The sequence below is a fragment of the Eschrichtius robustus genome, chromosome 2 (genome assembly GCF_028021215.1).
Source record: "Eschrichtius robustus isolate mEscRob2 chromosome 2, mEscRob2.pri, whole genome shotgun sequence".
NCBI classification, from domain to species: Eukaryota; Metazoa; Chordata; class Mammalia; order Artiodactyla; family Eschrichtiidae; genus Eschrichtius; species Eschrichtius robustus.
The window spans coordinates 27739037-27753248 of NC_090825.1; the positions used below are offsets into that span (position 1 = coordinate 27739037).

Here is a 14212-nt window from a genome sequence, read left to right on the forward strand (position 1 = left end):
ATTTTATGATCAACTGCGGATCTACCGTGTAGCTGACAGGGTCTTGGTGCTCTGGCCGGGTGTCAGGCCTGTGCCTCTGAGGTGGGAGAGCTGAGTTCAGGACATGGGTCCACCAGAGACCTCCCAGCTCCATGTAATATCAAACGGTGAAAGCTCTCCCAGAGATCTCCATCTCAACGCTAAGACCCAGCTCCACTCAACAACCAGCAAACTACAGTGCTGGACACCCTATGCCAAACAACTAGCAAGACAGGAACACAACCCCACCCATTAGCAGAGAGGCTGCCTAAGATCATAATAAGGTCACAGACACCCCAAAACACACCACCAGACATGGTCCTGCCCACCAGAAAGACAAGATCCAGGCTCATCCACCAGAACACAGGCACTAGTCCCCTCCACCAGGAAGCCTACAAAACCCACTGAACCAACCTTAGCCACTGGGGGCAGACACCAAAAACAATGGGAAGTATGAACCCACAGCCTGTGAAAAGGAGACCCCAAACACAGTAAGTTAAGCAAAATGAGAAGACAGAGAAACACACAGCAGATAAAGGAGCAACGTAAAAACTCACCAGACCAAAGAAAAGAAGAGGAAATAGGCAGTATACCTGAAAAGAATTCAGAATAATGATAGTAAAGATGATCCAAAATCTTGGAAATACAATGGAGACAATACAAGAAATGTTTAACAAGGACCTAGAAGAACTAAAGAGCAAACAAACAATGATGAACGACACAATAAATGAAATTAAAAATTCTCTAGAAGGAATCAAGAGCAGAATAACTGAGGCAGAAGAACGGATAAGTGACCTGGAAGATAAAATAGTGGAAATAACTACTACAGAGCAGAATAAAGAAAAAAGAATGAAAAGAATTGAGGACAATCTCAGAGACATCAGGGACAGCATTAAATGCATGAACATTCGAATTATAGGGGTCCCAGAAGAAGAAGAGAAAAAGAAAGGGATTGAGAAAATATTTGAAGAGATTATGGCTGAAAACTTCCCTAATGTGGGAAAGGAAATAGTCAATCAAGTCCAGGAAGCACAGAGAGTCAATACAGGATAAATCCAAGGAGAAACACGCCAATACAAATATTAATCAAACTATCAAATATTAAATACAAAGAAAAAATATTAAAAGCAGCAAGGGAAAAACAACAAATAACATACAAGGGAATTCCCATAAGCTAACAGCCGATCTTTCAGCAGAAACTCTGCAAGCCAGAAGGGAGTGGCAGGACATATTTAAAGTGATGAAAGGGAAAAACCTACAACCAAGATTACTCTACCCAGCAAGGATCTCATTCAGATTTGACAGAAAAAATTAAAACCTTTACAGACAAGCAAAAGTTAAGAGAATTCAGCATCACCAAACCAGCTTTACAACAAATGCTAAAGGAACTTCTCTAGGCCGGAAACACAAGAGAAGGAACAGAACTACAATAACAAACCCAAAACAATTAGGAAAATGGTAATAGGAACATACATAACGAAAATTACCTGAAGTGTAAATGGGTTAAATGCTCCAACCAATAGACATGGACTGGCTGAATGGATACAAAAACAAGACCCATACATATGCTGTCTACAAGAGACCCACTTCAGACTTAGGGACACATACAGACTGAAAGTGAGGGGACGGAAAAAGATATTCCATGCAAATGGAAATCAAAAGAAAGCTGGAGTAGCAATACTCATATCAGACCAAATAGACTTTAAAATAAAGACTATTACAAGGGACAAAGAAGGACACTACATAATGATCAAAGGATCAATCCAAGAAGAAGATATAATAATTGTAAATATTTATGCACCCAACATAGGAGTACCTCAATATATAAGGTAAATGCTAAGAGCCATAAAAGGGGAAATCGAGAGTAACACAATCATAGTGGGGACTTTAACACCCCACTTTCACCAATGGACAGATCGTCCAAAAGGAAAATACATAAGGAAACACAAGCTTTAAATGAGACATTAAACAAGATGGACTTAATTGATATTTATAGGACTTTCCATCCAAAAACAACCGAATACACTTTCTTCTCAAGTGCTCATGGAACATTCTCCAGGATAGATCATATCTTGGGTCACAAATAAAGCCTTGGTAAGTTTAAGAAAATTGAAATCATATCAAGCATCTTTTCCGACTACAACGCTATGAGACTGGATATCAATTACAGGAAAAAATCTGTAAAAAACAAACGGAGGCTAAACAATACACTACTTAATAACCAAGAGATCACTGAAGAAACCAAAGAGGAAATCAAAAAATACCTAGAAACAAATAACAATGAAAACACGATGACCCAAAACCTATGGGATTCAGCAAAAGCAGTTCTAAGAGGGAAGTTTATAGCAATAGAATCCTACCTCAAGAAACAAGAACATCTCAAATAAACAATCTAACCTTACACCTAAAGCAATTAGAGAAAGAACAAAAAAAAACCCAAAGTTAGCAGAAGGAAAGAAATCATAAAGATCAGATCAGCAATAAATGAAAAAGAAATGAATGAAACAATAGCAAAGATCAACAAAACTAAAAGCTGGTTCTTTGAGAAGATAAACAAAATTGATAAACCATTAGCCAGACTCATCAAGAAAAAAAGGGAGAAGACTCAAATCAATAGAATTACAAATGAAAAAGGAGAAGTAACAACTGACACTGCAGAAATACAAAGGATCATGAGAGATTACTACAAGCAACTATGTGACAATAAAATGGACAACCTGGAAGAAATGGACAAATTCTTAGAAAAGCACAACCTTCCAAGACTGAGCCAGGAAGAAGAGAAAATACAAACAGACCAATCACAAGCACTGAAATTGAAACTGTGATTAAAAATCTTCCAACAAACAAAAGCCCAGGACCAGATGGCTTCCCAGGTGAATTCTATCAAACATTTAGAGAAGAGCTAACACCTATCCTTCTCAAACTCTTCCAAAATATGGCAGAGGGAGGAACACTCCCAAACTCATTCTACAAGGCCACCATCACCCTGATACCAAAACCAGACAAAGATGTCACAAAGAAAGAAAACTACAGGCCAATATCACTGATGAATACAGATGCAAAAATCCTCAACAAAATACTAGCAAACAGAATCCAACAGCACATTAAAAGGATCATACACCATGATCAAGTGGGGTTTATCCCAGGAATGGAAGGATTCTTCAATATATGCAAATCAATCAATGTGATAAACCATATTAACAAATTGGAGAAAAACCATATGATCATCTCATAGATGCAGAAAAAGCTTTTGACAAAATTCAACAGCCGTTTATGATAAAAAAAAAAAAAACCCTCCAGAAAGTAGGCATCGAGGGAACTTACCTCAACATAATAAAGCCCATATATGACAAAACCACAGCCAACATCATTCTCAGTGGTGAAAAACTGAAACCATTTCCTCTAAAATCAGGAACAAGACAAGGATGTCCACTCTCACCACTATTATTCAACATAGTTTTGGAAGTTTTAGCCACAGCAGTCAGAGAAGAAAAAGAAATAAATGGAATCCAAATCACAAAAGAAGAAGTAAAGCTGTCACTGTTTGCAGATGACATGATACTATACATAGAGAATCCTAAAGATGCTACCAGAAAACTACTAGAGCTAATCAATGAATTTGGTAAAGTAGCAGGATACAAAATTAATGCACAGAAATCTCTTGCATTCCTATACACTAATTATGAAATATCTGAAAGAGAAATTAAGGAAACACTCATATTTACCATTGCAAAAAAAGAATAAAATACCTAGGAATATACCCACCTAAGGAGACAAAAGACCTGTATGCAGAAAACTATAAGACACTCATGAAAGAAATTAAAGATGATACAGACAGATGGAGAGATATACCATGTTCTTGGATTGGAAGAATCAACATTGTGAAATGACTCTACTACCCAAAGCAATCAACAGATTCAATGCATCCTTATCAAACGACCAATGGCGTTTTTCACAGAACTAGAACGAAAAATTTCACAACTTGTATGGAAACCCAAAGACCCCGAATAGCCAAAGCAATCTTGAGAAAGAAAAACGGAGCTGTAGGAATCAGGCTCCCTGACTTCATACTATACTACAAAGCTACAGTAATCAAGACAGTATGGTACTGGCACAGAAACAGAAATATAGATCAATGGAACAGGATAGAAAGCCCAGAGATAAACCCACACACATATGGTTACCTTATTTTTGGTAAAGGAGGCAAGAATATAAAATGGAGAAAAGACAGTCTCTTCAATAAGTGGTGCCGGGAAAACTGGACAGCTACATGTAAAAGAATGAAATTAAAACACTCCTTAACACCATACACAAAAATAAACTCAAAATGGATTAAAGATCTAAATGTCAGGCCAGAAACTATAAAACTCTAAGAGGAAAACATAGGCAGAACACTCTATGACATAAATCACAGCAAGATCCTTTTTGACCCACCTCCTAGAGAAACGGATATAAAACCAAAAATAAACAAATGGGACCTAATGAAACTTAAAAGCTTTTGCACTGCAAAGGAAACCATAAACAAGACGAAAAGACAACCCTCAGAATGGGAGAAAACATTTGCAAATGAAGCAACTGACAAAGGATTAACCTCCAAAACTTACAAGCAGCTCATGCAACCCAATATCAAAAAAACAAACCTAATCCAAAAATGGGCAGAAGACCGAAATAGACATTTCTCCAAAGAAGATATACAGATTGCCAACAAACACATGAAAGAATGCTCAACATCACTAACCATTAGAGAAATGCAAATCAAAACTACAATGAGGTATCACCTCACACCAGTCAGAATGGCCATCATCAAAAAATCTACAAACAATAAATGCTGGAGAGGGTGTAGAGAAAAGGGAACACTCTTGCACTGTTGGTGGGAATGTAAATTGATACAGCCACTATGGAGAACAGTATGGAGGTTCCTTAAAAAACTAAAAATAGAACTATCATACGACCCAGCAATCCCACTACTGGGCATACACCCTGAGAAAACCATAATTCAAAAAGAGTCATGGACCACAGTGTTCATTGCAGCTCTATTTACAATAGCCAGGACATGGAAGCAACCTAAGTGTCCATCGACAGATGAATGGATAAAGAAGATGTGGCACATATATACAATGGAATATTACTCAGCCATAAAAAGAAACGAAATTGAGTTATTTATAGTGAGGTGGATGGACCTAGAGTCTGTCATACAGAGTGAAGTCAGTCAGAAAGAGAAAAACAAATACCGTATGCTAATACATATATATGGTTTATAAAAAAATAAAAGGGTTCTGAAGAACCTAGGGGCAGGACAGGAATAGACACAGATGTAGAGAATGGACTTGAGGACACAGGGAGGGGGAAGGGTAAGATGGGACAAAGTGAGAGAGTGGTATGGACTTATATACACTACCAAATGTAAAACAGCTAGTGGGAAGCAGACGCACAGCACAGGGAGATCAGCTTGGTGCTTTGTGACCACCTAGAGGGGTGGGATAGGGAGGGTGGGAGGGAGACGCAAGAGGGAGGAGATATGGTGATATATGTATATGTATAGTCGATTCATTTTGTTATAAAGCAGAAACTAACACACCTTTATAAAGCAATTATACTCCAATAAAGATGTTAAAAAATAAAATAAAATAAAATCAGCCACAGAACAAATGCAGAAGCATGCTAATAATTTCCACACAAAGCAGTCATTTGTCTGACAAACAGATTTCCAGGAAATAACCCATGGTTAAAACAAGAGGGCTCTTTATTAGGAAGAGGAATTCTCTAAGACATAAGTACACAATGGGGTTTTGTTTTCTTATTTTTCATTTGTTGCTACTATCTGTTATTCCTAGATTTTTCAAATTTGCATTACCTTTTTGTCAAAGAGTACATTCACATTCAGTGGGAAATGAAATTTATTAATATGGTGAAGTAAATAATAAGGGAAGATACTCACTAAGTCTGTGACTCTTTTGTTTCATTTTCAGAAGGGCCTCTGATTCAGTTAGCAGGAGTGAAGTGGCAGGATATTAAATCACTCCACTCCAGAAACTGTTTTGCCTTTGTTTGCTGAATGCCAATTATTATATTCATTTTCTTATTGCCCTAAAGGAGGGTTATTTGTATTCAAGTTTTCCTAACCTGGAGTCTGTGGACCAGACTGAGGACAGGAGCCAGACTGAGGAGAATAAAAAGACTGGCTAATGCCCAGTTGTGTCCAAACAGGCCTAACCATTTTCTGGTTCTCACACCAGTTTGTTTAACTGATGTGATCAGCAAACCGGATGGAGTTAGAAAGAAAATTCCTCTTAGCTTACAGGAGCCACTGGCAGAGAGAAAATGAAATCATAACCATTTCTTCCTTGTGTTGTTTCTGATTTATGGAGTCATCCTGATACACTTTCCACGTTAGACTGCTACCAAGTGTTCAGATGAGTATAATGAAGTTAACCAGCGTGGGATTGGGAAGTCAGCAGATTGCATTCAAGTATGACCCTGACACCAAGTGGCTACGTGAGCATAAGCTGGATGGTTAAATTCTCCCAGCATTCTAGAGTGATATGTGTCTGGGATCACTGGACTTGTATTCTGCTTTGATTTCAGAATACTTTCTTGCTCTCCAAGTACTAAACCAGGATATGGAAATAATTCTTTTCTGCTCCTTTCCTTATGTTAAACAGATTCATAAGACCCTTAAGATCAAATAATTCATTCCAAAAACTCTGTGTTGAACCGCACCAAAATTCATCTGTCCGTCTTCCCCCCACCCCATTCCCACTTCACTTCCTCCCTGTTATTGGGCACTTAACTATATTCCAGTTTCTGTATCCCAATCTAGCAGAAGGAAGAGGTCACGTAATGAGTAGAAGTCGTAAAGATTATATGTCATAAGTCATTCATGATCTAGTGAGGGAACAAATGAGGAGGTGGTCAATTTCACCTGAAGAAGCCAGGCAAGGCTTGAATAGAGGAGCCAAAGCTTGAGCTGAATCACGTGAGATGAGTAGATGCTCACTCAGCAGGCAAAATAGCGTGGGGGACATTCAAAGTGGGGGTAATGGCATATATGGGCGCAGTGCCATGAAGCAATAAGGCTTGTTCAGGAACATGTCCATCAGAATGCTAGAGTGGAGGGAAGGGGTGGACAAAGAGAGATGGGCAGGGGCCATGATGGAGGGCCTCACGGTCTGGACATCAGTCCTCAGCTAGAGTCGTCTTGGGTTCATGCTTTCTGTGGTCCTAAAGGTTTCCATTTGATTGCTGTTCTTTTCTCTACTTGGGGACTCCTTCATCTAAAACACTTGGGGCTTCCAAGAGTGGGTGACAGTTTAGATGTACAACAAATTATATCAAGAGAAAATAAATGCAGTGATTTTGAGTGTATTATTCACCTTCCAGCTGGTCAGTTTTTGCTTTCTGGGCACAGAAGCTCCCCTATAACGTGCAGTTCTGTTTTGACTTTTGCACATCGGGCTTCGGTGTATTTTTCTGGGAACACGTTATGTATGAAAGTCAGGGACAGTATTTAGCAAGACGGGGCTCTTTCCCTATTTTATTCATTTGTAAAAGTTCAGATCTAAAAAAAATGTAGCACTGAATATTATGAAACTCAAGGCCATAAGAAAAGGCTGCCACTTTTATTTTCCAAAAAATGCTACAGGTAATAAGGTCAGCTACTGCTAAAATAAAATTGCAACACTACCTAGATGGGAAGACAGATCATTCCAAGAAAACGTAAAAATCTTTGATTCATTTCAGAAATAATCAAGATCTGTTAGACTTAACTACAAAAAGTTATTATCATTCTAAGAAAGATAATAAAGTTTACAAAACTGCAGGAGGTACAGGCAAAATGTTCAATCAGGAAGTGTGTGGGGCTGTGAGGATGCATAGCTTTGGTGTCAAACCCAGGTGAAGGTTTTTTCAAGTTCATCTTTCTCACTTACTGCATTTCTTCCAGCACAAGAATCACTTTTTTTCTCATGCAAATTTTAATGTTCTGAAATTGGCACGTGTCTTACAACTGATGTACATATTTATTGTGTAGTGTTTCCTTTCTTTCTGAAAAGCTGTCATTAAATTGAGGACCCATCCCCCAGTTGACGGTTTCTCAGAACTGAGAGTATTAGTACTAGCTGATCATGTATTAGTGATTTAAACCCTCCAAGCCTTTACTTCCTCAGTGGGAATTATAAAGAACGTCGTTTACTGGATAAAAATAAAATTGTTTACCTAAAATTCTCGTGCAGTGTCGGGCACTTGGTGATATTTGGCGAGTGCCAGGATGCAAGGTAGGTCAAGTCCTCCAAAGCTCATGGTTCACCTTGTCTGCTTAGTCCTGGGGAGTGGAGACCTGATGGATGGACAGGACTTACTCCACTGCCACCTTTCCACAACACCCCTGCCCCAAGTCCAGGAAGCCAGAAGTTAGCGAACGCCTGAGAACTACTCCTAACCTTTACCCAGAGCTCAAAGTTTGTCCAACGCTTCATTTGAACAGTCTTTTACCATTTACAAAGTTGTTGCACACACAGTCTTTTGATCTGTACAACTTTATGAGATTAGTAGACGCTGTAGGACCCACTTCATTTCTCAGAGGTGAGAAAACTAAAGCTCCTAAGAGGTTGGAAGAAAGGACCAGCATTCTATCCTGGTGACAAAGTGGAGCTGCCAACCCAGACGTGTCTGATCCCAGGCCCAGTGCTGCTTCCAGGATTCAATTCTGCAGAACTACGTTTTCTCAAGTACACTTCTGGGACAAACTTGAGGGCTATGACCTGGGATTTGTTTCAGACAGATCAATGCATGAAGAAGAAGCAAGCCATTCCAAAAAAAACAACTTCTAGACTTTTTAAAGGTAAAGATCTGAATGTACAGGCTCATTGTACTGCCACATGTATGAGAAAATGTCCATAGCAGTTGTATCAGGGCTCCATCATGGAGATGAGTGGTGCTGGAAACAGAAGCCAGTAAAACAGCTACAATTCAGACAGCACACACAGCAGTGGGGAGTTGCTGGTGAGTAACCCGGGGCCTCAGGTGTGATCCCTGCGGGTTCAGGTGAGGCTGCAGAATACCCTTAGTCTTACAAGATTAAAGTGCCTCTGGATCTGGGGTAGTGGTCAGTGGGATAATGCAGAAAGATTCATGATCAAATTAGAATTCTTCCCTCGGAGAAAGTGTTTGTGAAAAGGTAAACCATCAAGTTGGCAGAATCTAAACCCTCTGGATATTTAAAGGCAAAACCAGGGGGTCTATTTTCCTACTCTAGGGTTTGGAGGTTGGCCACTGAATAAGTTTAAGAGTCCCGATAGAATAGTGAAACTAAGAAGGCCTTCAAATCTTTCCTAGTATATGATCTGGACTTTAGACATCCATATGAACTGGGTAATAATGTGGTAGTCAATAAGTTGTATCATTCAGTCACCAAAATTTAAGATAAAATTTAAATCAACATCCCTAGGAAAAATGGAAGTCATGTATTCAATGTCCCCAATGATAGAAAACACAGAAGTCAGGGCAATTGACTATCAGTAGTTAAACAGTGTCTTTGACATAAGGTTTATCTATTATCCTGAGAGAGGAGATATTTTCCTTACTGATAGGAATGGAGTAACTTTGAGGATTTGAGTTTAGATGGGGTGGTTACTACATTCTGGAAGAACTTGGTGATGTGTCAGAGACAGCTTCTACAAAACACCAGGAGTCTACAGGGGTTAATAAATACATCTACAAGCCTCCCGGCCATGAGAGAGAAGAGACCCAGAGACAGACACGGAAGGTATGAGCTGGCAGAGCAGGGCTTTCTCTAGGGGGTCTGACCCCAGAGAAGAGCTACCGGATCTCCCACTCAGGCTTTTATATCAGCTAGAATTCCTAGAATTTTACAGTGGAGGGACCTTTTTAAAAGTGTGAGCTATTTCACACATCTGTCCTTTCTATGAGCCATGAAATTTCCAAGGAAAGGATTAGCCCCAGGGATGGGAAAGTGGAACTTTAGGACTTGGTCAACATTTGGCAAGGTCAGGGATAGAAATGTTGCTTGAGATTCTTCTGGATATGGAAGAGAACTTGTAGCCAGGCATTTAGTCCTTTTTTGATCTTGAGTTTGTTATGAGTTGGAAGAGAAAGAAAAATGAACCAGCATTTGCTCCTGAAAGAAAAATGGTATGAAAACAGAAAAAAGGGAGGTTGGCAGGCATCAAAGAAATGAGTGGTGATTTTCTCAGGGAGTCGCACTACTTTCTCTCTCCTGCCAAAGACCAGAGACTTTCTTTGGGAAAAGGGGCCTGATGCAGATAAATGACATTTCACACTCCTGTCTGTCAGAGAAGCCTGCCAGGAGAACCAGAGATGTCCAGTGGGACACCTCACCGTCCTGCTTGTCTGGGGACGGGAGCTTTCTACAAGATGAGGGCACTAACATCTAGAGAGGACGCCAGCCTCCCCAAACTTCTGGGTAGCTCTTCTCCCTTCTGTGTCAAGGCCATCAAGGGAAACTGGCTCCCCAGAGAGAAGACAGGAGCCTGCAGGGTGTCTTACAGGTGGGTGTGCTTCACAAACAGAAGGTGTATGCATAGCTCATACCTCTCACCCCTGCTGCCAAGCGGCTCCTAACTGCACCTCTGACCAATGTCTCTACGACCTGGCTGCATCTGTATCCCCCAGGGGCTGTCTCAGCCCCATCAGGGTGACAAGCAGGTTGGGCCTGATTGGTGCCCACAAGAACCAAGCCTGACTAATCCTAAAACCTGATAAAGCCTTTCACGAGGGACTATGCAGGCAGCACAGAAAAATGAGTAACCACAGCTAGATTAGCAAGGACAGGAAAATCGCACTTCGAAAAGATCGATATAGGACATCATACACTTTTAAAGACCAAATGTGTCTTTATGTTTCAGCTTTCTTTTCATTTTGAGTCTGGCAGATTCAATATTATACTTGCTTTGTGAGCAGCTGCTGAACGATGATTTAATTACACTTGTGCTAACGTATCATTATTAATTATAATGCTACATTTAAGCAATTTAGAAATAGTGTTGCATGCTGGACAAGCAATTAATTACACAAATTAAATTTTCTTTTTCTCTCAGTTTATCTGGTAAGGGAAGACGGGCAGATAAAAACATGTGGGCTACTGAAAACTCTGCTTGTTCTCAGGCTACTGTGTAACTTGAAGCAGGCCTATGGTAACACCTGATTTACGCATTCACCAGTTTATCGAAGCAAAGGGCAGAAAGGAGGCAGGAAGGGCAGCAGGAATCCTGCTGTAGCAAATGACGCTCGTAGAAGTCCCTCCCCGCCCCCCTGACGCCCCCAACGCTGCTGAGCCTCGTCAGTTACCTTGCTCCAGTTTCCCACTTTCCAGCCAGCGCAGGGACGGAGGTGGCACCTCTTAGCAGGGTCAGGCCTCTGCAGGGCGGCGCAGTCGGAATCCATGTGGGTGCTGCACTGCACGCTCCGCCAGTAGGCCCCCAGGCCACACGTGGTGGAACACTGCCGGGGGGTGGGGGGGGAGGAGACAGAAGACGGAGGCTCAGGGCCGCTTTCTCAGACACACCCCACCCCACCCTGGAGTCGGGGGTCCTCAATCTCGGCTACTTACTAAAACGGCCTGCAGAGCTTTTGAACAAACCAGCGCTGAGGCTCCAACCCCAAACAATCTGAACGCCTGTGGGTAGGGCTCGGGCAGGAGTATTTAAGAAACAAATCCCAGGTGATTCTAATAAGCAGTCAGGCTTGTGAATCCCTGATTTCTCTGTGGGAGGAAAACCCAGTACAAATGGAGATGTGCTTCCCTTTAAAAAGTATCCTGGTGGATGGACCTGGAGTCTGTCATACAGAGTGAAGTAAGTCAGAAAGAGAAAAACAAATACCGTATGCTAACCCATACATATGGAATATAAAAAAAGAAAAAAAAAAAAAAGGTCATGAAGAACCTAGGGGCAAGACGGGAATAAAGACGCAGACCTACTAGAGAATGGACTTGAGGACACGGGGAGGAGGAAGGGTAAGCTGTGACAAAGTGAGAGAGTGGCATGGACATATATACACTACCAAACGTAAAACAGATAGCTAGTGGGAAGCAGGTGCGTAGCACAGGGAGATCAGCTCAGTGCTTTGTGACCACCTAGAGGGGTGGGATAGGGAGGGTGGGAGGGAGATGCAAGAGGGAGGAGATATGGGGACATATGTATACGTAAAGCTGATTCACTTTATTATACAGCAGAAACTAACACACCATTGTAGAGCAATTATACTCCAATAAAGATGTTAAAAAAAAAAAAAGTATCCTGGTGTGAAGGCCTGGGGAAGGGGGTGAGCTGCAGGCACTGCCGCATTTCACCAATGCTGCTCATAGAAAAGGAGCAGAAAATAGCCTCGGTCAACATTTTTTCAATTGGCTCATTTATGGAGGTAAATTCTCCTCCTTAAAATTCTTTAGGATTGGATTTGAATCTCTCATAAGTTCCTAGCTTTTTTTCCTCTGTACTACATTATGCGTGTATATATATGATATACATATATATATTAGAGATAATAACAGCTGAAGTGCATAGATTGATTGCACTAGTGGCCCCATTGTTCACACCCATGCTCTTTTCAATGGATTTCACAGCTCCTCTCATCACATGGTGGAACATATTTCCCCAGCTGCTGATTCAGGACTGTTCTTGCAACTTTCTTTCACCAAGAAATTGCAGTGGATGCTGTTATGCCAGTTCTCAAGAGGCCTTGCTTGTTTTGGTTCTCTCCTCGACCCTTGTCTCTGCCATGAGAATAAAACTGGGCTAGCCTGCTGGAGGATGAGCGATCATGTGAAACCCAGCTGGGTGACCCAGCCGAGCCCATCTCAGACCAGCCAGCCTTCAGCTGACCCTTCAGCAAATGCATGACAAGCCAAGCTGAGGTCAGCTAAGCTCAGCCCAGGTCAGCAGATACTCCTAGCTGACCCAGAAACTCATGGACAAAAATTAATGTTTACTGAGATTTTTGTGGTTGGTTGTTATATAGCGTTATTGTGGCAATGGACAACTGATACAACTACACAACAGGTACCTTTCCTATATTTTCTCTAACCTCTGAGGCTCAGGATACAATTATAATTCTGCAGTTGACTAATTGTGCAATCTTTTGCAGTTTCCTAACTTCCCTAGCATGTGAAACTGGTGATAACAGTAATACCTCATTTATTAAGTTGCTGTGAGAACAACAGAGGTAATTCACACACTAAGTGAGTGCTCTACAAATGTTACCTATTAAACATAGCATACCTGCAAGGTCAGCGTTATGAGTCCCACTTTCCAGATTTCCGGGGCCCAGAGAGCTTAGCTTAAGCAGTGTGCTTAAGGTCACACAGACAGTACAATGTTAATTTCACATTACGACATGGAGAAAAACATGACGTTTGCCCCAAACCCAGGACAGGAGCTAGTGAGACCAAATTCCCAGGCTACTGATGACCCTGGTACATCACAAGTGATGTCTACAGTTCTTTGTACCGTATTTATGTTGTAAATAAACACATGTCTCTGGAGCTCTGAATCTAGTCCTGTTAGATTCAGATGTTGTGAGTAGACATTTGTTTAATTCCTTTTTGACAATTTCTATTTAGACAGCAAATGAGTCCAAAGGTGAAGCTGACAGGAGGATGTCCATGGAACGCAGTAAGTAAAAGGGGATTCCACTGATTGTCTCTTAAGTTAGTTTCAAATTAGGAGTGCAGTGGGGGGTGGGGGTCAGAGAAGAGAGGAGGACCCTAAGGAGGCAGAAGGGACAACTTGCTTGTTCTGGGAACTTTCTCCCTCGTTACAGCTAGTGACCCTGTGACAACCGATTTACCAGGTCAAGGAGCAGGTTTGGGGGTGTTCAGAACTGGAACTGATGTGCAGCGCTACATCAGAATCCTGCGAAAACTGCTGTGAAAGGCTGCGGAAAATTTTACCGTCACTTCCATTTACAGGACTGCACAGCATACATTTCACTGACTGGCCCAAGGGATCAGACTGAATGAGGAGGCAATTTGATGAGAGGTGATCTTCTGTCAAAATGAGATCCACACTCATGCATACTGTGAAGCACCTACATTTTCTGTCTTATAAATAGATATCAAAGCCAATGCTTACTGAGTACTTCCTATGTGCCTGACACTCTCCTACACATAGTTATTCCTTTCATCTCATAACAATCTTATGAATCAGGCACCGTCATC

At 41.2% G+C, this 14212-nt stretch overlaps 1 protein-coding gene across 2 annotated transcripts in view; it reads right to left on the reverse strand.

The window, feature by feature from the left end:
- ADAMTS12 (ADAM metallopeptidase with thrombospondin type 1 motif 12) overlaps positions 1–14212 on the reverse strand; it is a 372760-nt gene that overhangs the window by 47448 nt on the left and 311100 nt on the right. Inside the window, exon 20 of one of the 2 annotated variants that reach the window (XM_068535209.1) lies at positions 11344–11496. The exons of the other annotated variant lie outside the window; for it this stretch is intronic. Coding sequence (XP_068391310.1) covers positions 11344–11496 — 153 coding nt within the window. The remainder of the gene's footprint in view (positions 1–11343; positions 11497–14212) is intronic. 2 annotated transcript variants of the gene reach the window in all.